Source organism: Thamnophis sirtalis, unplaced genomic scaffold, assembly GCF_051295495.1.
Source record: "Thamnophis sirtalis isolate CommonGarterSnake01/CBP01778 unplaced genomic scaffold, rThaSir2_p1.2 scaffold_3, whole genome shotgun sequence".
NCBI classification, from domain to species: Eukaryota; Metazoa; Chordata; class Lepidosauria; order Squamata; family Natricidae; genus Thamnophis; species Thamnophis sirtalis.
In genome coordinates this window covers 20,588,624-20,616,466 of record NW_028261383.1, presented here as the reverse complement: position 1 = coordinate 20,616,466, position 27,843 = coordinate 20,588,624, and the positions used below count along the sequence as shown (strand labels likewise).

Genomic DNA, 27,843 nt, shown 5'->3' with positions numbered 1-27,843 from the left:
ATTTTGACCGCCCTGCCATTTTTGACAGGATTTTGCTCATTTTTGATGCTTTCTGGGAATCCCTACAGACCCTTCAGAGAAGCTGCTCTTCAGTACAGGGATTTTTGAGTCTCCACAAGGGATTTTCTCAAACTTCACAAAATCACAGGTGGTTCTTAGATGTTAAAAGGAGGAAAACCTAGAAACTGACGCCCGCTGGAGATGCCACTTCCTTTCTAGATAGACAATTTTAGAGGTAACCTTTCCTTCGAGTTTAATGCCCATCATCCCAGACTCCCATGGAACGTGACGTCCTGCGCCCTTTCAGGGTTTTCGCGCAATGCGTATAGGATCCTCTAGGGGGCTCCCTGGAAGATCCTGGCAGCCCCCTTCCACGTCCTTACAAGAGAAGTGAGCATGCGCAGGCCTCTTTCGCCAGTAAAGAGATGATTGCTTCCGAGGCATTTTCCAGCAAAGGCTTGAAACCTTGCCTGCTCTTTCTATAGTGTCCGGGTGAGCCTTTCTAGCAAGCGAAGAGGCTGCGGGGAAGTCTTGGACTTGGAGATCCAGACGTGAGTCGGAGGGGCTGGGAGGGCTTTTGTCCCGCGCGGGAGGCTCGCATGCAGACATGCAAAACCTTATTAGGGTTGGAGTCGTGGTGGTGGTGATGGGAAATCCAGTGGCTCCATGTTCCTCTGCAGGCGCGGGCCCCTTTGCCCCCAGGGGAAAAAAATCGAGGTCGCAGAATGAAGGGAGCGATTTATCCTCCATTTCGATGGGGGGAAAAAACCATCTGGATGGGAGGGAGGGGAGGAGAGGCCGTCTTTGCAAAACAGATTTGTGCCTCCAAGTCGGTTTTGACTCCTGGGCAGTTTCCTGCATGTTTCCTGGTTCCATTTTCAGAAGCGGGTTTCCCCCGCCTCCCCCTTCCTAGGCTGAGAAACGCGAGCGTACAAAGGCTGCAACTCCGTGTGCAAGGACTGGAACCTGAGTTTCCTGCTTTCCCGCATCATGAGGCATCATTGTCACTCCGATTAGGCCAGTGTTTTTGTCGAGCTTGGCCTTTGTAAAGCGTGGGTGTTGTAATCCATTGTTTATTTATTTACCGTACTTAATGAAGTGGATTTAGAGCGCCCCTCGTGTCAATTGCTGCTTGTGACCTGGGACGTTTATGCTTTGGATTGTGCAAATCGTTGTTATTAACTCTGAAGCCATAGAAATGAAATTAAAGTGTCTATTAAATTATAGTAAATAGGCTTGAAACCGGGAGATTAACTTTCTACTCCAACCTTTGACATGAAAGCCTTGAGCAGCGCTGGGGGGGGGGGATAGTGAGAAGGAGCATTATGTACAATTGCTGCCTAGAGTTGTTGTTGTTGTTGTTATTATTGTGTGGTTATTGGTGAGATTCACAGCCTTTGGGGCTGGTTGGTAGCTCAACAGCTCGAGTCCTAACCAAGGACCTAGGAACTGTTAAGGTAACCTCAGAGCATATAAGATGTTCCAAGTAGGGTGGTTTTTTTGTAGAGTCAGAATGTTCAAATCTGATTAATTTAAAATTTCTAAATAGCGAGGTAGCCCTTTATGTATTGCTCCAAGGGTTCCAATTACAATCGGGACAACACACAATTTCTTTTTCCACAGTCGCTCAATCTCAATTTGCAAGTCCCGGTACTTTGTGATTTTTTCTTGTTGTTTGTCATCAATACGTGCATCTCCAGTAATTGCAATGACAATGAACCATACTTTTTTCTTTTCAACTATTGTTTTGTCAGGTGTGTTGTGGGCCAAGTGCCTGTCAGTCTGAATTCTGAAGTCCCAAAAGATCTTGACTTTCTCATTCTCTAAAACCTTCTCAACCTGATGGTCCCAGTGTTTTTGCTGTACTTAAATCCAAACTTTTGGCACAATTTCCAGTGAATGATCTTAGCAACGCGGTCATGGCGTTGTAGGTAGTCAGTTTGTGAAATTTTGATGCACCCACTGATCAAGTGGTAGTGGTGGTGGTTGTTATTCAGAAGACATTAAAATTAAATTTTAATAAAAGCTAGGAAGTAGAAATCAAAAACATATTTAAATTTATTTTTCCAATATTTTGATAGGAATTGATCCTGAAAGGTTCTCTGCAATTTTCTCCATATGTTGAGAAATCAAGTTAATTAATAAGATCTCCCACTCCCCTTTCCCAGACATGGTAGGTTCATCCAAATTCCCCCCTTTCTTTTTTCTTCCCATTCCTCTCTTGATAAGGATGCTCAGTAATTCAATTAATCACCATAGTAAACACCTTGAATGATTTGTTTTCCATTTCAGGTATATAAGCTGGGAATATTTTCCGGTTCTTCTGGAATCTTAAATATCTTGTCTGGGAAGAGAGCGGAATGGCCTTGGTAAATTTCCCCAGACCTCTTGTGAACAGAAAGTCCTGTGGAGATCCTTGGGTCTATTTTGGAGCTGTATTAGAGACCAGAGAGAAGATGGAGGGACAACACCCAGCAGAAGCAGAAGTTAGAAAAATCCCTCCAACTGCTCAGCCTTGGGGCTGTGGGAAGAATGGGGCAAGTCCTGGGCGGAAGAGCCACGAAGAGGCAACCAATAGTTCAGAGGTCCAGTGCTGTCACTTCAGAAAAGTGCGGTTTCAGGATGGGAGCCGTCCCCGAGATGTTTGCACTCAGCTTCACAACCTTTGTCGTCAGTGGCTGCAACCAGAAAAGCACACAAAGGCTCAGATGCTGGACCTGGTGCTCCTGGAACAGTTGCTGGCTGTCCTTCCCCCAGAGATGGCAAGATGGGTGCGGGATTGTGGAGCAGAGACCAGTTCCCAGGCGGTGGCCCTGGCCGAAGGCTTCTTGCTGACTCAGGAGGAGGAAAACATGCAAGAAGAGTTGCAGGTGGGAGGATGGAATCATGGCAGCTGCTTGGAGGTTGTGACTGAGTATCCTAAGGAGAGGAAAGATTCATTCAAATCTCCTCAACAGCTGCTCTTCAGGGACAACCTCCAGAAAGGTCAAGACGCTACACAAGGTAAAAAAAAAAACTTTGCGTGATGTGAGATTTCAACATTACTGATTCTTTCACTCCACTTTATTGGAGTGTCTTTCTTTAACAAATCTGCTTCCAGTATTTTTCTCTTTCTCATAGAGGGTAGAAAGCTGTCCTTGGAGTTTTTAGAATCACCTCTTTGTGCTGGAGCTGAAGGATTAGCTGAACCGCTTCTTCCGGTAAGGAGGAGAAAGATCGGAAAAGCTTCCTGAATCTTGGATGGATTTAATTTTGTTCTAGAGTTTAATGTATAAAAATGCTGCTTCTAAGTAATACAAATTTGTCCTCAGGTCACTGAACATTCACACTCAGCTTAATCTATCCTCTTCCTTCTGAGGGGATCCTTTGTGAGTTGCTTTCTCCACCCGTCCCGCTCACCACCAGATTTCATTGACCAGACTGTTGTCAGTGTCGGGGCTCTTCCTTCTGTCTCCCAGGGTTTTTCTCACACACCATTAGAAAGAACATATCCTTTTTTGCCTTTTGAAAAGTATCTTTGGGACAACCGTGACCTGATAATGGAGAATCTCCATAGACATATAGACTACTGTTACCAGCTCTTTCAACTCCTTCATGAAGGTGTGGAGTTTGGATACGTTGGTCCCTCAGTTGATAAAGTGAGCCATTGGAAAACATGTCAGGTGGGTTTTGCCAGTAATTTGCTCTCCCTGTCCTGGGAAGAATGGGAGTCACTGAGTAGTGGATTTAAAACGCAACTATCAATTTACCCAAACCATTTTAGTTTCCTATACTGTGTAAGGCATTCCAAACACTTCCAGCTTGATCAAACATGGTTTAGTTGTGGCATCAGCCATAGCGTTGATATCTTATTCTTAATTCAGCAGAAGGTATCCATTTTGTTCACTCGATCTCTTTCCTAGAATTGGTGGAAGAAAATTATCCCATTATTCTTGGGATTTTCTGTTAATAGGGAAACTTTTTTCCTTGTTTAGGATGTCGTGTCTTTTGAGGAAGTGGCCGTGTATTTTTCCAAGGAGGAGTGGTCCCAATTGGATCCTGACCAAAAAGCTCTCCATGGGGAAGTCATGCTGGAGAATTCCAGGAATCTCTTCTCTCTGGGTAAGAACCCCTGTCTTTGCTCGGGAACGTAGAGAAGGGCTTGAATGTTATTTATGGTTTTTAAAGAAAACATTTATTTACAATGCATTGAGGAAATATTCAGACTCCCTTCATTTTTTTCAATTTTGTTATGCTGCTGCATGATTCAACAGTTTTTGAAATGAGTATTTTGTATTTTATGAGCATTCTTTTAAAGAAAACATTTTTTTTTATCTAATAAGGTAGGCAATGCAGTTTTCCAATTTTTCTTTCAATAAATATCCTTCTTCCATAAAGTCAGTTTGGTCAAATGGTTAAGATATTAGGCTAGAAACTGGGTGACTGTGAGTACTAGTTCTGCCTTAGGTATGAATGCTGGCTTGGGTGACTTTGGGCCAATCTCTCTCAGCTCAACCCATTTCACAGGGAGTTGGGAAAACAGCAGGAAGAAGGAATATTGGGTTTGTGTGCTGCCTTTATTATTTACAAAAAATAAAGGAAGGATATAGAGCGCATTCTAAAGATATTCAGTGTTCCTTCACGTTTTTCATTTTTGTTATCCTGCATGCTGATTCTTCAGTTGACGAAATTCATTTTTTTTTCCTCATTAATCTACACTGGGTATCCAATAATGACAAAGTGAAAACAAATTTTCTTAAATGCCTATAAATTTATTAGTTTCTAGTGTCGTAACATTTTGACCATACTGACCTTATGGAAGAAGGAAATTTATTGAAAGAAAAATTGGAGAACTACATAGCCTAGCTCTCAGGCTCCGGCACATCAGTGAGGAAATTATGAAAGGACACAGTTCTGGTTTGTAAAAAAAAAATTATCACCCTCACGATACTCCCGGCACTAACTGACGTTTATTAACATGAAGTACAGAGACAGGACTAACCGCCCAGTTCCTTCCCCACCATTTAAATTTTCCTTAGCCCCACCCAGCCACCCACGTGTGTGTTCTACCCCTCTCTCTTCCACCAGCTGGTCCATTTGACAGCAAGCAGGGAAGCCAGCAAAGTTTAAACATCACTCACGCATGCGCGCAGGCGGTCATCCGCTTTTCAGCTGTGTGGCTGCCTCACAACTATTTTGGCAGCTATGTCACTAGCGGCAACAGTTCTGCTGGGTTATTCTTCTTGCCCATCCCATCAGCGGTTTGGCATGGTCCGACTTTTCAGTGGAGCTTTTGGCTCCGGTGGGCCGCTGGGTGTATTGTTCGGTGGGCGTCTCTTTCTCAGGTCCCTGTTGGAAAGGTAGTCCCGGCTTCTCCATTCCCTGCTGGAAGGGCTGCTCTGGGCCACCAGTCACACCAGAGCTGAGACTGGCTTTTTACATAAAGGAAATTGTCTTTTTTTAAAAAGCTTTCTGCTCATGAAATACAAAATACTCATTTCATAGAAGACATTAGCAAGACATTGAGGAAGAGCCTGCATGTACTGATGGTGTGGCCTCCCTTGAGCCGTGTTCTGCCTACCAGGATTCGGTATTCCCTCCTGAACCTGGTCACTGGGTTCCTGATGGCCCTAAGCTGCTATAACCAAGACCGGATGACCTCTCAGAGGGATGTTCACCTTCTTAGAGATGTGTCCACTTGTGTACCAAGTTTGGCAGTAGGTTTAAGTTCAGTGTGGGGAGCCATTTGCCATACAGAAATTATCTTTGACTTTCAAAGATTCTGCTCTGCAGACAAGTGGAGATGAGGCTTGTATTAAAGTTGGGAGCTGCTGGGTATGTTGCTGCTGCTCCAGCATGACACAGTGTTCAATATACTTTGGGAGTTTGTGGCAGCATGGAATTGTCCCAGGTCAAAGATTGGATCAGGGCTGTGATCCAACCCTATTATATGAGGATCATTAGGGATACACTTGGAAATGGGTCTTTGCTATAATCTTAGCAGCTGAAATACATTGATGATACTTTGGCTAAATTTCAGAAGTCTGATTGTATCCCTATTCATTTTTCTTTTCCAAGGCTTTAATGGGCAAGAGAATAAGAATTTCAAGCAGGAATGCCAAGCGATCCATTCAAAAGTGGCGGAAAGGAAATTTGAAGATCAGATTCAACCAAAGAATGGTGAAACAAAGCAATCACAAAGTCGAATTATAAATGATTTTCCTCGAGTCAGTTGGCTTCCGTACTATAAAGTGATTGATGTGGGAGAAAGACCTTATAAATCCATGGACTTTGGAAAGAGGTTCAATAAATCTGATCATCTCTTTTCCCATAAAAAGAAACATTCAGAAGAAAAACCAAGTACCTGCAGAGAGTGTGGAAAGACCTATCGGGATAATCACTCTCTTAGAAAACACGAAAGGAATCACAAAGGAGAAAGACCTTATAAATGCCTGCAGTGTGGAAAGACCTTTACTTGTAGCAGTAGTCTTAATTCCCACAATTTGATCCACACAGGAGAGAAGCCATATCAATGCATGGAGTGTGGAAAGGGTTTTAGGAAGAGTGGTAATCTTAATACTCACAAGAGGATCCACACAGGAGAGAAACCGTATCAGTGCAAGGAGTGTGGAAAGACCTTCTGCTATAATCGTTCTTTTATAACCCATCAAAGGGATCACAAAGGAGAAAGACCTTATAAATGCATGGAGTGTGGAAAGACCTTTACTTGTAACAGTTATCTTAATTCCCACAAGAGGATCCACACGGAAAGACCTAATAAATGCATGGAGTGTGGAAAGACCTTTACTCGTATTTATGATCTTAATTCCCACAAGAGGATCCATACAGGAGAAGGACCTTATAAATGTGTGGAATGTGGAGATAGTTTTAGAAGGAGTTGTGATCTCACGTCCCATAAAAGGATCCATATGGGAGAAAAATGGAGTGGAGCTTTTTAAGGAGTAGCGTTTTTACTCGCCATAAAAGCATCAACACGTGGGAGAAACTATATCAATAAAGTAATTGTGGAAAGGACTTCAAGACAAATCCAAGCCATTCTCAATGTATGACTGCAATTGAGCCCCATTTCTGTTGCTAAGCGAGACAGTTATTAAGTGTGTTTTGCACCATTTGACGACTTTTTTAGCCACATTTGTAAAGTGAATGACTTTAGTTGTTAAGTTAGTAACACTGTTATGAAATGAATCTGTCTTCCCCATTGGATTTGCTTGTCAGAAACCCTCAAAAGGTCATTAACTGATCCAGGGACACTGCAGCTGACATGAATTAGTTGCCAAGCATCTAAGTGTGAAAAATGGTCATAAGTCATGTTTTTCAGTGCTTCTATAACTTTGAATAATCACTATATGAACAGTAGCAAATACAAGGACCATTTGAGTAATAATCCAAATAAACTGTAGCTCTTCTTAGACGTGCATGCATAAATTGCCTTTCTAGTGCAAACCAGAACAGTGTGGATCCCTAATCCTGCTTGTGGTTTTTGCTAAGTTCCAATAGACAAAGGACTTTCCTACATGTAGAAATATTCAGGATTGGTTTTCAATATATTGTTTCAAAATACCAAACACAATTATCACATTATTCTTCAATTATCCACAATCTTGTTAGAGGTTATCTGATACATCCTATTGTTGCCTGAATGTTTCTGTTCCGATATTTGGGCAAAATATCTGGGCCTTTCCCTTTCTGTGGCTGTTCTACATTTTCCATCTCTGCTTGTCTGAGGAAGACTCTGGTGATAGTTCTTATTCTGCATCCAGAATGTTGGTGCCACCAATTTCTCATGGGTTCTTTTTAAAGCAGGAGTCGTCAACCCACAGGCTGTGGCCTGTTCGGAACTGGGCCGCACACGCAGTGGGTGAGTGCACACACATATCTCCACTTGTGCAAGGGGCGGGCACTGGCACTGATGTGGAAACCTCCATTTGGGTAAGCGGCGAGTGCACAGGCCAGTTACTTCCACAAATTGAGCTGTGCATGCATGCGTCTTCCTGCCGCTTAGAGTCATCCTCTGTCTCTCCCCCCTCCCCCCCACTTTTTGCTGGGTTACAAAGCCAGAAAGGTTAGGGACTGCTGTTTTAGATCATCAATCATATCAAATTTGAGTAGAGCTGAAAACATGTATCAAAAGTACTGGATTCTAGATGGTTTAAGTTTTCTGCCTCCCGATACAGGTTGTGGAGATATTTTCCTTTGTAGAAAATATTGAAGATACAAAAGAGAAACATATAAACAATGAGTTCTTTTTTATGTTTGTTTTTCATACTAGATCCGACATATCAAACACATGTCCCGTCAGCCAGAACCAGCCTGCGATCAGGTTAGGTGGCCCACATGGCCACCCAGGAGACAGTGAGGGGCTGTCCCACACTGCTTCGGCCCTCCCCACCCCAGCTGGGCGCTTCCCCTGGGTGTATGCACTGGAGGTGGCACCTGGGTCTGGAGTGCTGAGTGGGCGATGGAGGCAGCAGTGGCCATGGTGCTGGGCAGTGCGCTGCTGCTGGGGATCTCAGCTCACCGGCCTGGCCTCGCAGCTGGCCCTGTTTCCCCGCATACTTTCCTTTTCACCAGGATGGCCCCTGTCCCCACGTGGGAAGGCCATGGCAACCGGCAGCTCTGCCACCCTTGTCCCTTCCTGGGTGGGAGGGAGGGAGGGAAGGAAGGAGATTGGAATGAGAGGGAGGGAGGATTTGAGTGAACTCCTGCCTTAGCCATTGCTAGCCCTGCTGCCTTGCCATCTCCTTGCCCCCCTCCGCCTGACCTCTCTTGATGGTTTCCCATCCTAACACTGAGGATGTTTTGCTTACAAAGCCGGGGCTCCTCACATGGGAAGGGAATGGTCCTCCTTCTGATTCACACAATTTGCCCTCCCACACTCAGCAGGAGCAACCTGGCCAAGGAGAGCGGGCACAGCAGCAGCAACCTTGAGGAGATAAGCGCGACTGAGCACCCCATCAGAAAAGCTGGACTGGGCTAGCTGGGCTGCAGGATCCTGGTGCCCTGGAAGCTCCAGGACTGGGCTGGGTGCTTGCCCACCATTGCCCCTGGACAGGGGGCAGCATGTACCTCTATCCAGGGGTCCTCTGTGTAGTCTGACGGACAGCGAGGCTCCTCTGGTGGATTGTCATTTATAGGCCGCCCTTTTCCCTGAGGGGACTCAGGGCGGCTTACAATTCAAGGGGAGGGAGTGCAAGACAAAACATGAAATAATAAGTGAATAGAAAATAAAACAGTAAAACACAACTTTCATTCAACATTCGGGTGGGGTAGGTTAGAATCTATCCCCAGGCCTGACGGGATAGCCAGATCTTAAGGGCTGCGCGGAAGGTCTGGACGGTGGTGAGGGTGCGAATCTCCACGGGGAGATCGTTCCAAAGGGTCGGAGCTGCTACTGAGAAGGCCCTCCTCTGTGTAGTCGCCAGTCGGCATTGACTGGCGGATGGAATTCGGAGGAGGCCTAATCTGTGCGATCTGATGGGTCGAAGGGAGGTAATCGGCAGAAGGCGGTCTCTCAAGTACTCAGATCCACTACCATGGAGGGCTTTATGGATGGTAAGTAGCACCTTGAAGCGCACCCGGAGATCAACAGGTAGCCAGCGCAGCTCGCGGAGGATAGGTGTTATGTGGGCGAACCGCGGTGCGCCCACTATCACTCGCGCGGCCGCATTCTGGACTAGCTGAAGTCGCCGGATGCTCTTCAAGGGCAGCCCCATGTAGAGCACATTGCAGTATTCCAGCCTCGAGATCACAAGGGCTCGAGTGACTGTTGTGAGGGCCTCCCGGTTCAGGTAGGGTCGCAACTGGCGCACCAGGCGAACCTGGGCAAATGCCCCCCTGGTCACAGCTGACAAGTGATGGTCAAAAGTCAGCTGTGGGTCCAGGAGGACTCCCAAGTTGCGAACCCTATCTGAGGGGTGTAAAATTTGACCCCCCAGCCTGAGCGATGGAACACTGGCCAAATTATTGGGAGGGAAACACAACAGCCACTCGGTCTTGTCTGGGTTGAGTACCAGTTTGTTAGCTCTCATCCAGTTCTTAACGGCCTCAAGACCCTGGTTCATCACGTCTACCGCTTCATTGAGTTGGCACGGGGCGGACAGATACAACTGAGTATCGTCCGCGTATTGATGGTATTTTATCCCGTGCCTCCGAATGATCTCGCCCAGCGGTTTCATGTATATGTTAAATAGTAGGGGGGATAAGACCGAACCCTGCGGCACCCCATAAGTTAGGGGCCTCGGGGACGATCTCTGCCCCCCAACTAACACCGACTGCGACCTGTCCGAGAGGTAGAAGGAGAACCACCGTAGAACAGTGCCTCCCACTCCCACCTCCCGCAGTCGTCGCAGAAGGATACCATGGTCGATGGTATCGAAAGCTGCCGAGAGGTCAAGGAGAACCAGGATGGACGCATGGCCTCCATCCCTGGCTCTCCAGAGATCATCGGTCAATGCGACCAAAGCGGTTTCTGTGCTGTAACCAGGTCTGAAGCCGGACTGGAAGGGGTCAAGATAACTAGCTTCCTCCAAGGTCCGTTGAAGCTGGAAGGCCACCACCTTCTCAACAACCTTCCCAACAAAGGGGAGGTTGGAGACTGGACGGTAATTGTTAAGAACGGCTGGATCCAAGGATGGTTTCTTCAGGAGGGGTCTCACCACCACCGCTTTAAGTGCGGCGGGGAAGTGCCCCTCCCGAAGGGAGGCGGTAACGACCGCCTGGATCCAGCCTCGTGTCACCTCACTGCTGTTGGCCACCAGCCAGGAGGGACACGGGTCTAGTATACAGGTGGAGGCGCTCACAGCTCGTATGGCCTTGTCCACATCCCCAGAGGCAACATCCTGAAACTCAACCCAGAGATGGTCTGCCAAGTTATCCCCTTGTGTCTCGGCTGGATCTGCAGAGGTGGAGTCCAAGTCCGACCGAAACCGAGCAACTTTGTCCGCTAAGAACTGGACATACTCCTCAGCCTTACCCTGTAGGGGGTCCCCCGCATCCCTCCTATTTAGGAGGGAGCGGGTTATCCTAAACAGGGCGGCTGGGCGGGACTCAGCGGACGCAACCAAGGTGGCAATATATGTTCTTTTAGCTGTCCTCAATGCCCTGATATACTCCTTGGTGCATGTTGTCAGAAGTGCTCGGTTCGATTCGGACTTATCGGACCTCCATAGGTGCTCTAGGCGTCTCCTCCGGCGCTTCTTCTCCCGGAGTTCCTCGGTGAACCAAGGAGGTCTCCGGGATCCGCCGACCCGGAGGGGCCGTAGTGGCGCAATCCGGTCAAGAGACTCCGATGCCGCCAAGTGCCAGGCAGCAACCAGAGTCTCCGCCGAACTGTGGGCGAGAGTATCAGGAATGACCCCAAGCTCCGTCTGGAACCTTAAGGGGTCCATAAGTCGCCTGGGGCGGAACCACTTGGTCGGTTCCTCCTCCCTACAGTGGGGGTTTGGCCTCCGGAAGTCCAGCCTCAGTAGGCAGTGGTCTGACCACGACAGGGGTATGATCTCACTACCCCTCAGACCAAGATCATAAGTCCACTGCTCCGAGAGGAATACGAGGTCGAGCATGTGACCCGCTGAATGGGTTGGGCCCCGAATTACCTGGGTCACGCCCATGGCTGTCATGGAGGCCATGAACTCCTGCGCTCCATCAGAGTGTTCACTGAGCGAAAGCAGATTGAAGTCCCCCAGAACCATAAGCCTGGGGAACTCAATTGCTAGCTCGGCTACTGACTCGAGGAGCGAGGGGAGGGCTGCTGCAACGCTGTTGGGAGGCAGGTATGTTAGCAGCAGACCCACTTGACCCTTGAGGTCCAACTTCACCAGTAGGGACTCACACCCGACAAGCTCCGGAGCAGGGATGCTACGGGGTGCTAAGGACTCCCGGATAACAACAGCCACACCGCCACCCCTTCCCTGGGCTCTCGGCTGGTGAAGCACCTGAAATCCGTCTGGGCACATCTCTACGAGGGGGACTCCTCCCTCCGTGCCCAGCCATGTCTTTGTTGCTCGTCCTGGTCTCGCCCTCCCCTGCTGGAGACCTCTGGATTCCCCCCCCCTCCAGGCCTTGCCTGCCCCCCCCCACCAGGGGCTGGAGGACAATTCTGCTGCATGTGGAAGCATGGAGGAGAAGGTTTACAGGAAGCAGTTTCCTCCAGGTCCAACTTTTGCCTTGATAGATCTCAAGAGGAGAAAGGGTGGTAGGGGAACTGCGTGTGGGAAGGCTACCCCAACAAGCCAGCATCTTTACCATACACGGCAGGAAATGTGTCAGTCACACCCAGTAAGTGGTATTGAACCTACCATGTCCACTTGGCCACACTCACCTGGCCTCTGTCAATTGTTATAGCCTTACATGCAATTGGCCCCTTCAGGGAAATCATAATGCTGATACGGCCCTCAATGAAATTGAGTCTGACATCCTGCTTTGCACCAAACCCCAAGAAGATGTGATCAAATGCTTACTAACTGGTTCATATTTATGCCAGTTGCAGGGTCCTGGGATCATATTCAGAAACTAACTTCAATTTCTCTTGACAAATAGACAGAGGTCAGGAGAGCTGGCTCTGGGATGTGTAGATCACCATACTCGTAAATCACAGAAAGCCAGCTTGGGTTTGTTAAAACAGATCGTGCCACAACAATCATTTTATTCTTTGACAAAGTGACTCAATTAGCTGACCAGAAAAATACCGCAGACATAGTATGTTTAGACTTCAGTAAGGTATTCAACAAAGTAGACCACAACCTATTTCTTGGTAAACTGGAAAAATGTGTGATAGACATCATCACCACTAGATGGATTTTTAATTCACAAACTGAACTGAACGAGTAGTCCTTAAAGGTACTACATCTACTGTACATGAAGGGAAGTAAGCAATAACCAAACGTTTCAGACTTAGGCCCAGTACTCTTCAATATCTTCATAAAGGACTTAATGAGGGAATAGAAAGGGAACTCATAAAATTTGCAGATGACACTAAGCTGGCAGGAATAGCCAATATCCCAGAAGACAAGTTCAGAATCCAAAAAGATCTTGACGAACATGAACAATGGGCCCTATCCAAGAAAATGAAATTTAATGGGGAGAAAAGCAAAAATTTACACTTAAGTAAAACAAAACAAAAAACTCAAAGGTACAAGTACAGATTAGGTGAAACCTAGCTCAAAAACAGTAACTGTGAGAGGAACCTTGGAGTCCTAGTGGATGATCCCTTAAATATCAGCCAGCAGTGTGTGGCAGCAACCAAAAAAAGCCAATACAATTTTTGGTTCCATAAACAGAAGCATAGAATCAAAAATCGTGAAGTATTAGTATCATTTTACAAAACCTTAGTAAGACCACACCTGGAATACTCCATCCAGTTCAAAAAAGATTTTGAGATTTTGGACGAAGTGCAGAGAAAAGCAACTAAGATGAATAAGGTCTTGGAGTCTAAAACATGAAGAAGTTTACAGGAATTGGTTATGGTTTATCTATAGAAAAGAAGGACTGGGATGGCATGATAGCAATATCCCACTATTTGAGGGGCTGCCACTAAGAGGAGGGGGTCAGCCTATTTTCCAAAGCACCAGAAGGCAAGGCAAGAAACAATGGATGGAAATTAATGAAGGAGAGAAGCAACCTGGAATTGAGGAGAAACTTCCTAACAGTGAGGACAATTAACCAGTGAAACAGCTTGCCTTCAGAAGTTGTGGGTGCTTCATCACTGGAGAACTTTAAGAAGAGACTGGTCTGAAATGATATAGGAGCTCCTGCTGGAGCAGGGGGGCAGACTAGAAGACCTCCAAGGTCCCTGCCAGCTATATTGTGATTGATTGAAACTTGTTTGGTCAAAGGCCTCTCAACACATATATATCATTGTAATGTGTATGGAAAAAGTTTCATTCCTCTCACAAAAAGCCACAATGAGGGGAAGCCCATGAAATACAGTTCAAAAACCCTTTTCCAAGTACATTTTGCCTTTCTATTATATGTCAAGGTTTAGGACAAAATATAAATGTTAATTAAATGTAATTAAATATCACTGGTATGGTTATTCATGAGACATTCAATTCCATTTTGTTCTAACTAAAAAGTAAAAATACATGAAACTTTTTGAAATATTTGTCGGAGGCAAACTTCAGGCTTTCAGAGGCTTATTCAAATATTTAGACAGGTCGGATTTAGGAGGAGTCTGGATATGTAGAGAAATGGGCTGGAAAGAACGGAGTCGGAATGAGAAGTTAAAGCCATTTTTTAAAAAATTAACTGTCATCTCCAAATCCAGACTAATCTTTTGAAACCAGTGAAATCTTCATTACTTCTCTCTCTCTCTCTCTCTCTCTCTCTCCCCCTCTCTCTCTCTCTCTCTCCCTTGCAGTATTTGAGCTTTATATTTATTTCTCAGTATTTGCCTTCCTTCATTTTGTAATTCCACTTTTTCTCTAGTCACATATATGAGACTTTATTCTCTCAGTCTTCATTTCTCCATCATGGTGGCTTGTTTTGAGGTAAAAAAAATTAAAGGTCCATGATAAGCTTGATCTTGGTACTTTTCTATCGATGCCACCACATTATTACAGGCTGCCTTTAGTGTTTCTAGGTCTCCTTGGCTGCCCAAAGGCATGAATTTTAAAAGGCAGCTATAATAATGGAACTCAGGGAAGAAAAATCAATACAAATCTTAATTTTCCTCAACCTGTCGCTTTCCTCTCTGTGTCTCAGCCAGCCCCCTGATCTCCCCTCACTTCAAGGCTGAGTTTGCCACCAGCCACAAGCTGGGTTTCAGAGAGAGACTTTTGTTCTTTGTCTTTTGACCGCCCTGCCATTTCTGACAGGATTTTGCTCGTTTTTGAGGGAATCCCTGCAGACCCTTCAGCGAAGCTGCTCTTGTGGATAGCAACTTTTGAGTCTCCCTAAGAGATTTTCTCAATCTTCACAAGATGAGAGATGAAAAAGAGGAAAATCTAAGAAACTGATGCTTGCGGGAGAGGCCACTTCCTTTCTAGATAGGCCGAGTCTAATGCCCATCATCCCAGACCCGCATGGAACATGATGTCCGGCGCCCTTGCAGGGTCTTCTCGCAATGCGCATAGGATCCTCTAGGGGGCTCCCTGGAAGAGCGGGGCAGTTTCTTCCCGCTGCGCCGTGTTACAAGAGAACTGAGCGTGCGCCGGCCTCTTTCCCAAGCCAAGAGAGATGCTAGCTTCCCGAGGCATTTTCCAGCAAAGGCTTGAAAGGTTATTCCTTCTTTATATGGAGTCCGAGTCTGCACCCCTTTCGCTGTGAGCCTTTGGGTGAGTCTCTCTAGCAAAGGAAGGGGCTGCAGGGAAGTCTTGGACTTGGAGATCCAGACGTGATTCGGGGTTCAGTGATGGAGCTTTTCTCCCGCGTTGAAGGCTCCATTGAGACATGCAAAACTTCCATCAGACTTGGAGTCGTGGGATTTGGGGGGTGGGGGAGGCGCAAAGCCGATGGTCACCTGTTCCCCTGCCGTCCCTGCGCATACACGGGCAAGGCACGGCGGGGAAAGCAAAGCTTCGGATTTGCCCCTTGAGATGTGTGCCTCCAAGTTATCCTTGACTCCTGGGCAGTTTCATGCATATTTGTGGTCCCTGTTTTTAAAAGGGGTTTCCCTCGCCTTCCCCTTCCTAGGCCGAGGGAAGCAAGCGGCCGGAGCCCCTCCTGCTGGCTTTGCATGCAGGGCTGCAACTGCGTGTGGAAGGTGTGCAAGGACTGGAATTCCGTTTCACCAGTTTGGTTCTGCCGCCAGGTAAAGAAGGAAGATGTTAAGAGGAGGGAGGTGCTCCTTGAGCTGAGATGCATCATTCACACACTATGATTAAGCCGGTGTTTTTGTCCAGCTTGGTCTTTGTAAATAAATCCCGAGTGTTGAATTCCCTAATTGGTTTATTTAGTTATTAAGTGGATTTAGGGAGTCCCTCGTGTCAATTGCTCTTTGTGACCTGGGAGGTTTATTCTTTGGATTGTGCAAATGGTTGCTCTTAACTATGCAGTGATAGAAATGGTATTAAACTCTATGTTAAATTATAGGAAATAAAATTATAGTTAGCCATAGAGAGCTATTTGGGTCTGATGAAAACATTAGGCTTGAAACCAAGAGATGTAATTCTAGTCCAACATTTGGCACGAAAGTCTTGAGTCCATCCCAACTCTCAGCCCAAGCTACTTCACAGGGCTGTTGGCGGCAGCAGGGGAGGGGATAGTAAAAAGGAGAATACATTAAAAATTAAATTTTAATAATTTATCTGCAATTTTCCATATATGTAGAGAGATCAAGCTAATTAATAAGACATCCCCCCAACATTGGGAGATTCATCCAAATTTCTTTTTTTTTCCCCTTCCCTTTCTTGATAAGAATGCTCAGTCATTCAATTAACCACATTAATAAATACCCTAAATTATTTGTTCCCCACTTCAGGTATGTAAGCTGGAAATATTTTCCAGTTCTTCTGGAATCTTAAGTATCTTGTCTGGGAAGAGATCTGAACGGCCTTGGAAAATTTGGCCAGACCTCTTGTGAACAAAAAGACCTGTGGAGATTCTTGGGTTCATTTTGGAGCTGGATTAGAGACCAGAGAGAAGATGGAGGGACAACACAAAGCAGATGCAGAAATTAGGAAAGGCCCTTCAGCTGCTCAGCCTTGGAGTTGTGGGAAGAATGGGGCAAGTCCTAGGCAGAAGAGCCAAAAAGAGGCATCCAATAGTTTAGAGGTCCAGTGCTGTCACTTCAGAAAAGTGCAGTTTCAAGAGGGGAGCCGTCCCCGAGATATTTGCACTCAGCTTCACTACCGTTGTTGTCAGTGGCTGCAACCAGAAAAAAACACAAAGGCTGAGATGTTGGACCTGGTGCTCCTGGAACAATTGCTGGCTGTTCTTCCCCCAGAGATGGCAAAATGGGTGCGGGAATGTGGAGCTGAGACCAGTTCCCAGGCGGTGTCCCTGGCCGAAGGCTTCTTGCTGACTCAGGAGGAGGAAAACATGCAAGAAGAGTTGCAGGTGGGAGAATGGAATCATGGCAGCTCTAAAGAGGATCTCTCTGAATTTATCAATTCTTCTCCGACAGAGTTTTCTGTGATTATTATCGTAAAGGCATTTTTATGTTCTTGCAGAGAACATAAGAGGATGTATTTAGCAATAGCAATAGCACTAGACTTATATACCACTTCATAGGGCTTTCAGCCCTCTCTAAGCGGTTTACAGAGAGTCAGCATATTGCCCCCAACAATCTGGGTCCTCATTTTACCCACCTCGGAAGGATGGAAGGCTGAGTCAACCCTGAGCCGGTGGGATTTGAACCCCTGAACTGCTGATCTAGCAGTAGCTTGCAGTGCTGCATTTAACCACTGCGCCACCTTGGCTCTTATTTAGAGCAGGTCTTCCATTCTGTTTCGAGTTTCAGCAATGGACATTGAGGGATACTAGATTGAAGGTGTAGTATAGTATGGTATGGTATGGTGTAGAATAGAATAGAATAGAATAACGGGTTGGAACTGACCTTGAAGGCCTTCTAGTCCAACCCCCTGCCTAGACAGGAAACCCTACACCACTTCAGACAAATGGTTATCCAACATCTTCTAAAAAACTTCCAGTGTTGCAGCATTCACAACTTCTGGAGGCAAATTGTTCCACTAATTAATTGTTCCAAATGTCAGAAATTTCTCCTTGGTTCTAAGTTGCTTCTCTCCTTGATTAGTTTCCCCCCATTGCTTCTTGTTCTACCCTCAGGTGCCTTGGAAAATAGTTTGACTCCCTCTTCTTTGTGGCAACCCCTGAGATATTGGAACACTGCTATCATGTCTCCCCTAGTCCTTCTTTCTATTAAACTAGACATACCCAGTTCCTGCAACTGTTCATATGTTTTAGCCTCCAGTCTCCTAATCATCTTTTTTGCTCTTCTCTGCAGTCTTTCTAGAGTCTCTGCATATTTTTTACATCATGGCGACCAAAACTGAATGCAGAATTCCAAGGCATTATAAAGTGGTATTAACACTTCACGTGGTCTTGATTCTATCCCTCTGTTTATGCTGCCTAAAACTGTATTGGCTTTTTTGGCAGCTGCTGCACACGGCTGGCTCATATTTAAATGGTTGTCCACTAGGATTCCAAGATCCCTTACGAAGCTGCTCGGTGCCATTTTGAATATCTCTTTAGCAAGTAAGATATCAGAAGGAATTCTTGTAAAAATGAAGCTAAGGATTAATACAAACAATTAAAAGTTCACGTGTATAGGGTCTGCTCGTCTTGAATTCAGTAAATTAAATTTTTGTTCTGAGGATGGGTGGTTTGCTTTGTGCTGCTAATAAATAGCAGGAATTCCTGGCACGGAGACAATTCTGCTCTCGGGTGCCCTTCCTCCCCTCCCAGTTGGTCTGAGAGAGTTAGTTGGCGCGTTGCCCAGCACAATTAGCTCACCCTATCTCCTTAGCCCGAAGAAAAGGTAAACAAGCTTTCAGATGTCTGATGGATTGCTGATCAGACAGTTTAACGCGACCAGGATTCCGGAGCTATAATGACCAGCTCCCACCGGCAAGCCCCTCCCCCACCGGAAGCCCAGAGTTCTTTATGCAGCCATGCTGGTTTCTTTTGGGAGCTGTTATTTTCTTTTTTATTGGTATTGTGCTAGACTGGGCTTTTATAATCTCATTTTTCAAAATTTCCCAAACTTCTTGAGTTGTTTTCCCCTTGAGGATTCTCATCCATGGAATCCTTCCCAAGCTCTCTCTAAGTTTATTGAAATTAGCTCTCTTAAAGTGCAAGACTCTAGTTTGATTTTGTTCTACTACTTGTGTTTGCATAATGTTGAATTCCAATATTGCATGATCACTTGCCCCCAAGGTTCCTGTAGCCACAACACCTTCTATCATTTCCTGTTAGTGAGAATTAAGTCCAATATGGCTGATCCCCTTGTTCCCTTCTTTATTTTTTGGAAAACAAAGTTCTCTGCTAGGTTTGTTAGGAACCTGTTGGATCTTCCACTTGGTGCAGAGTTTGTCTCCCAGTTGATGTCAGGTTAGTTAAAATCCCCCATTACTATTGCGGTGTGCTTCTTACATACCTTAGTTAGCTGACTAGCAAAAAGTTCATCTACTTCTTCTGTTTGGGTGGCCTATAGTATAGACCTATGGCAATGCCATTCCCCCCCCTTTAATATTGACCCAAATGCATTCAAGATAATTTTCATTATTGTTGTGCTCTATTTCTGTAGATATGTAGTTATCTCTTATATATAGTGCAACTCCACCTCCTCTTTTATTTGGTCTACTTCATTTAAATAATTTAAATCCTTCTAGCTGTATGTTCCATTTGTCGGTTTCATCCCACAAGCATAAGTCATTTCTATCTCTGTGCTGTTCCTTTGTTTCTCCTATCACATCATGTCCAGAAATCCTTGGAAGCTGTGACTGAGTATCCCAAGGGGAGGAAAGATTCATTCAGATCTTCTCAACAGCTGCTCTTCAGGGGGAACTTTCAGAAAGATCAAAGTCAAGATGCTAAGCAAGGTAAGAAAAGCTCTTTCTGTGTGATGTGCGATTTCAACATTTAGCTGATTCTTTCGTTCTAGGTTTTTGGAGTGTCTCTCTTTAACTAATCTGCTTCCAGTATTTTTCTCTTTTTCATAGAGAGTAGAAAGCTGTGCTTGGATTTTTTAGAATCACCTCTTTGTGCTGGAGCTGAAAGATTAGCTGAACCACTACTTCAGGTAAGGAGCAGAAACATTGGAAAAAGTCCCTAAATCTTAGATGGGTTCCATTTTGTTCTAGACTTCAGTGTATAAAATTGCTGCTTCCAAGCAATACGAATTTGACATCAAGTCATTGAACATTCACACAGCTTAATACACCCTGTACAAATTTGATATCAAATCCTTGAATATTCTCCCTTCTGTGGGGATCCTTTGTGAGTCATTTTCTCCACCCCTCCTGCTTCAATGTCAGATTTCATTGACCAGACTGTTGTCTCCCAGGGTTTTTCTTACACACCATTACAAAAAATGTATCCTTTTTTTGCTTTTTGAAAAGCATCTTTGGGGCAACTGTGACCCGGTGATTTAGAATCTCCATAGACATATAGAGTTCTATGGTTCCACCACAAAACCGCGCTCGACTAAACCGCGTCCGACTAAACCACGTCGCTGATGTCATCAAAAGGGCGACAACAGCACGGAGACAGAAGCACGCTGTAAACCCTAAACCTAAAATTAACCCCTAAACCTAAACCTAACCCCCCTAAACCTAATCCTAAACCTAATCCTAACCCTAAACCTAACCCTAACCCTAACCCTAACCCTAACCCTTAACCTAACCCTAAAGCTAACCCTAAAGCTAACCCTTACCTTAAGTTGAATCGGCTTGCTTTCAAAGCGCTATTTAAAGCGCCCTTCTTTCTCCGCGCTGGCTGTTGTCGCCCTGTTGATGACGTCAGCGACGCAGTTTAATTGGGCGCGGTTTAGTCGAGCGCGGTTTTGACGGGTCACGGGGTTCTATTACCAGCTCTTCTATCTCCTTTGTGAAGGTGTGGAATTAGGATATGTTGGTCCCTCAGTGAATAAAATGAGCACTGGAAAATATGTCAGGTGGGTTTTGCCAATATTTTGTTCTGCCCATGCTTGGAGGAATGGGAGTCACTTATAAGTAGGGGATTGAAGACTCAATTACCAATTGACGAAGAATGCTTTATTAGTTGGCTATACCGTAAGGCATTCCAAATACTTCCAGGTTCATCAAAGGTGATTTAGTTGTGCCGTCAGCCAAAAGTGGTGAGATCTTAATTCCTAATTCTGCAGAAGATGCCCATTTTGTTCACATGATCCCTTTCCTAGAACTGGTGAAAGAAAACCATCAAATTATTCTTGGCATTTTCTGTTAATAGGAAAACATTTTTTCCTTGTTCAGGATATTGTTTCTTTTGAGGAAGTGGCTGTGTATTTCTCCAAAGAGGAGTGGTCTCAACTGACTGTTGACCAAAAAGCGCTCCATGGAGATGTCATGTTGGAGACTTCTAGGAATCTGCTTTCTCTGGGTAAGAACCACTTTCTGTGCTCAGGAATGTAGAGAAGGGTTTTTTTCCCAATGTTTTCAATTTTCCTACGCTGCAGCATCATTCTACAGTTGTTTAAGTGAGTATTTTGTGTTCTATGAGCAGAAAACATTTCTTTTTTTAAAAAAAACATTTATTTCATGTAAAAATCCCAGGCTATGCAGGTTTCCAATTTTGCTTTCAATAAATTTCCTTCTTCTATAAACTCAGTTTGGTCAAATAGTTAAGATACCAGGCTAGAAACTGGATGACTCTTGAGTACTAGTTCTTCCATAGGCATAAATGTTGCCTGGGTATGTTTGGGCCAATCTGTGTCAGCTCAACCCATTTCACAGGGTTCTTGTAGGGAAAACAGCAGAATGGGGGAATATCGGATATGTCCACTACCCTAATTATTTATAAAAAATAAAAGAAGAGCCTCTGAAGAGCCTCACATGAACCCTGTCTGACAAAGCAATTCTGAGATCCTTTTTTTAATCGGAACCCCACTGGATGGGGGTGGGAGAAAGAAGGGGCAGCATCTCATCAGACCCAGGGGGAGGTAAAAGTCCCTCGCAGGTCGGAGATTTGTCCTCTGAATCAGAATAGGGGTGGCAATATGCCTGCACAAGAGGCTGGCTTCCAGCCAAAGCAACTGAACAGGAGCGTGAGGACAAGATGAAAGACCGATAAGATTCATTTAACCCACAGTCATAAATCAAAACTTGGAAAAGGCAAAGAGTCTTGAGAGTATAAATAATATTAATAGACAGATCTGGATTTTGGCAAAAAGAAAGAAAGGGAACAATGGAGGGTTGAAACACTAGCCTCCAAAAAAGCTATTTATTTGAAACAATTTGGACAGAAAAAGGAAAAAGCAGAGGAGTGATAAACCCACTCAAATGCAAACTCTAAATTTGGTTTTGGGTTTGAAATAGAAACCAAACATTCCGAGGTGCTTTATGTCATCCGAATTTCTTCTAACTAACGTATCTTAAGCAACTCCAATTAATGAGAGGTGGAATGCAACAAGGGAGAAAAATCAAGGAAAAAGCACTATTTTCTCAGTAATAACTGATAACTTAATATTGTCTGTGCGGGAGATTTAATTAACCAACTGCCATAAATCAGAACTTGGAAAACCAGGAGATGAAGAGAAACATACCCAAGTTTGGCTGTATGCAAGTTTGTTCCAATTAATATGTTATGAGCAACTATAACCAACAAGAGGTGGAAAGTAGCAAGGGAAAAATAATAATAAAATAAAGAACTGGGAAAATACAAAGGTTTTTTTTTCTCTGCAAAAGGTTAAGATAGCTCAAGCTTCTCTTCTGTTTTAACATTAGCTAAATTTAAGGTGGACCAGAACTTTGAAATAAGAACTGTATGACTGCAATTTTGGAACTGGTCATTAAGGAAGAACAAAAGACCAAGATGGCTCCCGTAGCTCTTCACAGCAGCTGAATTAGATAAATTTAAGGTGAACCAGAACTCTGAAATAAGAACTATATAATTAACTGTAACTTTGGAACTGGACATTATGGAAAGGTGGGAATTTGAATAACTACATGAAATTATAAAAAATATGCATAAATCATTAAAATCAAGCCTAAATAGAATTCTGAACTCAGAGCAGCACTTAAAGAAGGAAAGGAAGAAGTGGGGAGGGATATTGAACGAGTAGAAACAGTGGGGCGGGGGGAAGCAGACAAAAAACTTCTTTGGGTTTGGCAGTGGTATAGGGAAAACTGAAAGGGGGGGGGATGTGTCCCAACAAAAGGAAATAAAAAGCAGACAAAATATTTTACGGAGGCTGATAGTGGCATAGGGAAAACTGAAGAAGGAGGTTACACCCCAGTAAAGGGAAATATAAAAGATTTATTTGGCGGTGGCTTAGAGAAAATTGAAGAAGGTGGACATGTCAAAACAAAGAAAAGGGAGAAGGCGGGAATAGAGAAGTGTGACAAAAGACTTATTAGGAAAAAATCAAGACAACTAGAAATTGTTATATGGGGAAATATAAAACTGAGATAAAGGGTTTACTTCTAAATATGATTTAAAAATTGTATTGCTAACTGATTGAATATCATAATGGAAAGATATATTAAAGAAAGGTTAAAATATATGGAATATGGACAAATATGAAACTGATATGTGAGATTGTAAAGCAGAGGTCTGTGATTCACTTTTATACATGATAATTAAACTGAGTTGCTAATTGATTGAATATGACAATGGAAGGACAATTAAGCATGGGTTAAAATATACAAAACATGGACATATATAGAACTTCTAAGATGATGAACAAAGTGGGATGTGTACCTCTTGTTATTCAATAGAGTAGATTAAGGAAATTGTAATGAACATTGAACAGCAAGGATTGTTATTTATAGACAATTAAGTGTAACCTAAACCAAGATGTGCTAAAATGGAGAGGGAACAGGAAACATACTTACAATGGTAAACTGTTGAAATTTAAAGACAGAATCACAAATTGGGGGTGTGTAATTATATAAATATAATGATGAGAATAGCTGAGCACTGTAAGCAGGTCTACATCTCAGCCAAAATCAGGCTGCGGGGGATGTTTAAAGGTACAATTACCATATATGAATACTTTTCCCCCCTCTCTTTTTTAAAAAAGAGGAAGATATATGTTAAAATTAAATATCTATATTGAAAAGGAATTATAAATACCATCAACATAAAATGGAACTTGCTCAGAAGCTGAAATACACCAAGTAAATGAGATGAAGAGTGTGAAGTAGAGAGGTAAGGGAAGAAGAGAGGGATAGGAGAGAGGGTGGGGAGGAAGAGGAGGAGAGAAAGAAGGTGTGGAAAGGGGAAGTAGAGAAGAGAAGGATGACAGAGGGAAGAAAGGAGGTAGGGAGGAAGAGGAGAGAGGGAAAAGAAAGTGATGGACAAATAATAAGGTACAAATATGGTGTATGGAGAGCAGAAGAGCCAATAATTGTTTTTGGGAGTTGATGGTAAGATGAATTGATATAAACATTTAATAATACAATGTGTTGTTGGCTATGTAATAGTATACATGTGGTTATATGTTATGAAAATGAAAAAATAAAAAAACTTTACACAAAAAAATGAAAGGATATAGAATAGAATAGCAGAGTTGGAAGGGACCTTGGAGATCTTCTAATTGGAGATCTAGACCACTTCAGACAAATGGTTATCCAACATCTTCTTAAAGACTTCCAGTGTTGGAGCATTCACAACTTCTGGAGGCAAGTTATTCCACTGATTAATTGTTCTGTCAGGAAATTTCTCCTCAGATCTAAGTTGCTTCTCTCCTTGATTAGTTTCCACCCAATGTTTCTTGTCCTGCTCTCAGGTGCCTTGGAAAATAGTTTGACTCCCTCTTCTTTGTGGCAACCCCTGAGATATTGGAACACTGCTATTATGTCTCCCCTAGTTCTCCTTTCTATTAAACTAGACATACCCAGTTCCTGCAACCGTTCCATGCAACCAGTGGTGGGATTCAGCCGGTTCGCACCTATTCGGGAGAACCGGTTGTTAACTTTCTAAGCAGTTTGGAGAACCGGTTGTTGGAAGCAATCTTTTATTTTTTTCCACTTTACAGGGCTAATCTTAAGGAAGGCAGGAAGGAAACATTCTGGTGTTGTTTCTAGCCTAATCTTGATTGCCCTGCTTACAGAAAGTGCCTCTCCAGCAGGGGTGGGTTTCTTGCCCCGTTCCAACCGGTTCGGTTGGAACGGGGCTGGCGGCGTCCTCGTGCACACGCGCGGCGCACGCATGTGTACTAGCATCTGTGCGATGCTCCAGCTGCTCCTGGAGGATCACGCAGGCGCTGTATGCGTCCTGCGCATGCGTGGAAGCGCAGAACTCGTCAAAAGCGGGTAAAGAGTGCGGGCGGGCGGGTGGGCCCTTTGCCGTTCCCGGAAGTTACTTACTTCCGGGTTCGCTGACCAACCGGTTCGCAGGGACTGCCGCGAACTGGTTGAAACCCACCCCTGCTCTCCGGTTAACCCTTCTTACATTGTAACAGCGAAGCGCCCGTCGATATGAGTGACATTGAGTTGGCCACACACAGTCACATGACCACTGAGCCCCACCTACCCAGCTGGTCACTGGGCAGAGAACCGGTTGCTAAATTATTTGAATCCCCTCACTGCATGCAACTGTTCCATACCAAGTTCCTGCAACTGCGATAGAGTGCTATCAAAGGTATTCAGGCTCCCTTCGCCTTTGTCAGTTTTGTTATGCTGCAGCCTGATTGTATAGATGAGCCAAGGTGGCGCAGTGGTTAAATGCAGCACTGCAGGCTACTGCTAGATCAGCAGTTCAGCGGTTCAAATCCCACCGGCTCAGGGTTGACTCAGCCTTCCATCCTTCCGGGGTGGGTAAAATGAGGACCCAGATTGTTGGGGGCAATATGCTGACTCTCTGTAAACCGCTTAGAGAGGGCTGAAAGCCCTATGAAGCGGTATATAAGTCTACTGCTATTGCTAGTTGTTGGAATTAATTTTTTTCTCATTAATCTAGACTCAGTACCCCATGATAACAAAGAGAAAAGAAAATTTTAGAAATGTCTGTACATTTATTAGTTTCTAGCCTGGTGTCTTAATCTTTCACCAAATTGACTTTATGAAAGAAGGAAAATTATTGAAAGAAAGAAATCGAAAACTGCATAGCCTAGCTTTTTACAAAAAGGCAATTATTTTTTTAAGAAAAAAGTGTTCTGCTCATGAAATACAAAATGTTCATTTCATAGAAGATATTAACAAGACTTTGAGGAAGAGGCTAAATGTACTGAGTGTACATTCTGAATGTACTGAACAAAGTTCTGGCTACCAGGATTCGGTATTCCTTCCTGAACCTGGTCACTGGATTCCTGTAACACTAAGCTGCTATAACCAAGACTGGAACATCCCGCTGAGAGGGATGTTCCCTTCTTAGAGATGTGCCCATTTGTGTGTTGAGTTTGGCATTAGCCTAAATTTAGGGTGGGGAGGTATTTCCATCCAGAAATTCCCTTTGACTTTTAAAGATTCTGCTCTGCAGATTAGTGGAGATGAGACTTTTATTGAAGTTGGGAGGTGCTGGGTATCTTGCTGCCCCAGCATGACACAGTGTCCAATACACTTTGGGAGTTTGTGGCACCATGGAATTTTCCCAGGTCAAAGGTTAGATCAGGTCTGTGATCTAATCCTATTATATGGGGATCATTTCACTTGGAAATGGGTCTTTGCTGTAATCTTAGTTTGGACTCTCTATATTTGCAAACAAACCAGCTGAAATACATTGATGATTCTTTGGTTAAATTTCAGAAGAAAAATCTTGATTGTTCCCCTATTCTTGATACAGTTTTCCTTTTTGTTTTTCAAGGCTTTAATGGGCAAGAGAATAAGAATTGCAAGGAGGAAAACCAAGCAATCCATTCGAAAGGGTGGAAAAGGAAATTTGTAGATCAGATGAAACCAAAGAATGATGAAACAAAGGAATCACAAAGTGGAATTAAAAAAAGTCTTCCTTGGGTCAGTTGGCTTCCTAACTATATAGTGATTGATACTGGAGAAAGACCATATAAATCCATGGTGTGTGGAAAGATTATTAAATCCAATCATCTAATTTGTCATAAAAAGGCACATTCAGAAGAGAAACGATTTACCTGCATGGAGTGTGGAAAGACCTTTACTCGTAGCAGTACTCTTAATTTCCACAAGGGGATCCACACAGGAGAGAAGCCCTATCAATGCATGGAGTGTGGAAAGGGTTTTAGGAAGAGAAGTGCTCTGATTCGACATAAAACTATCCATACAGAAGAGAAGCCATATCAATGCATGGAGTGTGGAAAGACCTTTACTCATAGTAGTAGTCTTAATAACCACAAGAAGATCCACACAGGAGAGAAGCCATATCAATGCATGGAGTGTGGAAAGACCTTTACTTGTATCAGGAGCTTTAATCCCCATAAGAGGATTCACACAGGAGATAGACCTTATAAATGCATGGAATGTGGAAAGACTTTTATTTATAGCAGTCATCTTAATTCCCACAGGAGCAGCCACACAGGAGAGAAGCCATATAAATGTGTGGAATGTGGAAAGAGCTTTATATGGAATTCTGCTCTTACCACCCATAAAAGAATCCACACAGGAGAAAAACCATATCAATGTATGGAATGTGGAAAGAGCTATGCTCGTAGTAGTGGTCTTAATTCCCATAAGAGGATCCACACAGGAGAAAGACCTTATCAATGCATGGAGTGTGGAAAGACCTTTACTCGTAGTTATAATCTTAATTCCCACAAGATGATCCACACAGGAGAAAGACCTTATAAATGCATGGAGTGTGGAAAGAGTTTTATTTGTAAGAGTTATCTTCATCGCCACAAGAAGAGCCACACAGAAAAGAAGTCATATAAATGTGTGTAATCTGGAGAGGGCTTTAGAAAAAGTTGCAATCTCACTTTCCATAAAAGGATCCATACGGGAGGGGGGGGGGGAAAGCATATGAATGCATGGAGTGAGGAAAGAGCTTTGCAAGGAGTAATGCTTTTACTCGCCATAGAAGCATCCACACACAGGAGAAATAATATGAATAAAGGAATTCTGGGAAGAGTTTCAATAGAAATCCAAGTAGTTCTCGCCTTATGAGTGTAATTGAGCGCAAAATTTCTGTTGCTAAGTGAGATCATTATTAAAATGTGTTTTGCCCCATTTTATGAGTTTTCTTGCCACATTTCTTGAGTGAATTCTTGAGGCACTTCTTCTGGGTCCCAACAGGTGTATCGCCCTAGGGGATGGGACCCACAACATTCCCTGCCTGTCTGCCTGCGCTGATGGG

At 44.1% G+C, this 27,843-nt stretch overlaps 1 protein-coding gene across 1 annotated transcript; it reads left to right on the top strand.

The window, feature by feature from the left end:
• Positions 1 to 419: 419 nt before the first annotated feature.
• LOC148047443 (uncharacterized) lies at positions 420 to 27,481 on the top strand. Its single transcript, XM_087711593.1, has 9 exons — positions 420 to 551; positions 2,293 to 3,003; positions 3,121 to 3,200; positions 3,975 to 4,101; positions 16,559 to 16,995; positions 19,382 to 19,499; positions 19,620 to 19,699; positions 20,892 to 21,018; positions 26,383 to 27,481. The coding sequence occupies exons 2-9, from the start codon at positions 2,361 to 2,363 to the stop codon at positions 27,429 to 27,431; spliced, it is 2,661 nt and encodes an 886-aa protein (XP_087567719.1). The 5' UTR covers positions 420 to 551; positions 2,293 to 2,360; the 3' UTR covers positions 27,432 to 27,481.
• The last annotated feature ends 362 nt before the right edge of the window (positions 27,482 to 27,843 follow it).

Coding starts and splice junctions, on each gene's coding strand:
- LOC148047443 (XM_087711593.1), top strand. CDS start 2,361: ATGGCCTTGGTAAATTTCCCCAGACCTCTTGTGAACAGAAAGTCCTGT. Junction 4,102..16,558: donor CAGGAATCTCTTCTCTCTGG/GTAAGAACCCCT, acceptor TTCATTTTGGAG/CTGGATTAGAGACCAGAGAG. Junction 16,996..19,381: donor ACATGCAAGAAGAGTTGCAG/GTGGGAGAATGG, acceptor CATCATGTCCAG/AAATCCTTGGAAGCTGTGAC.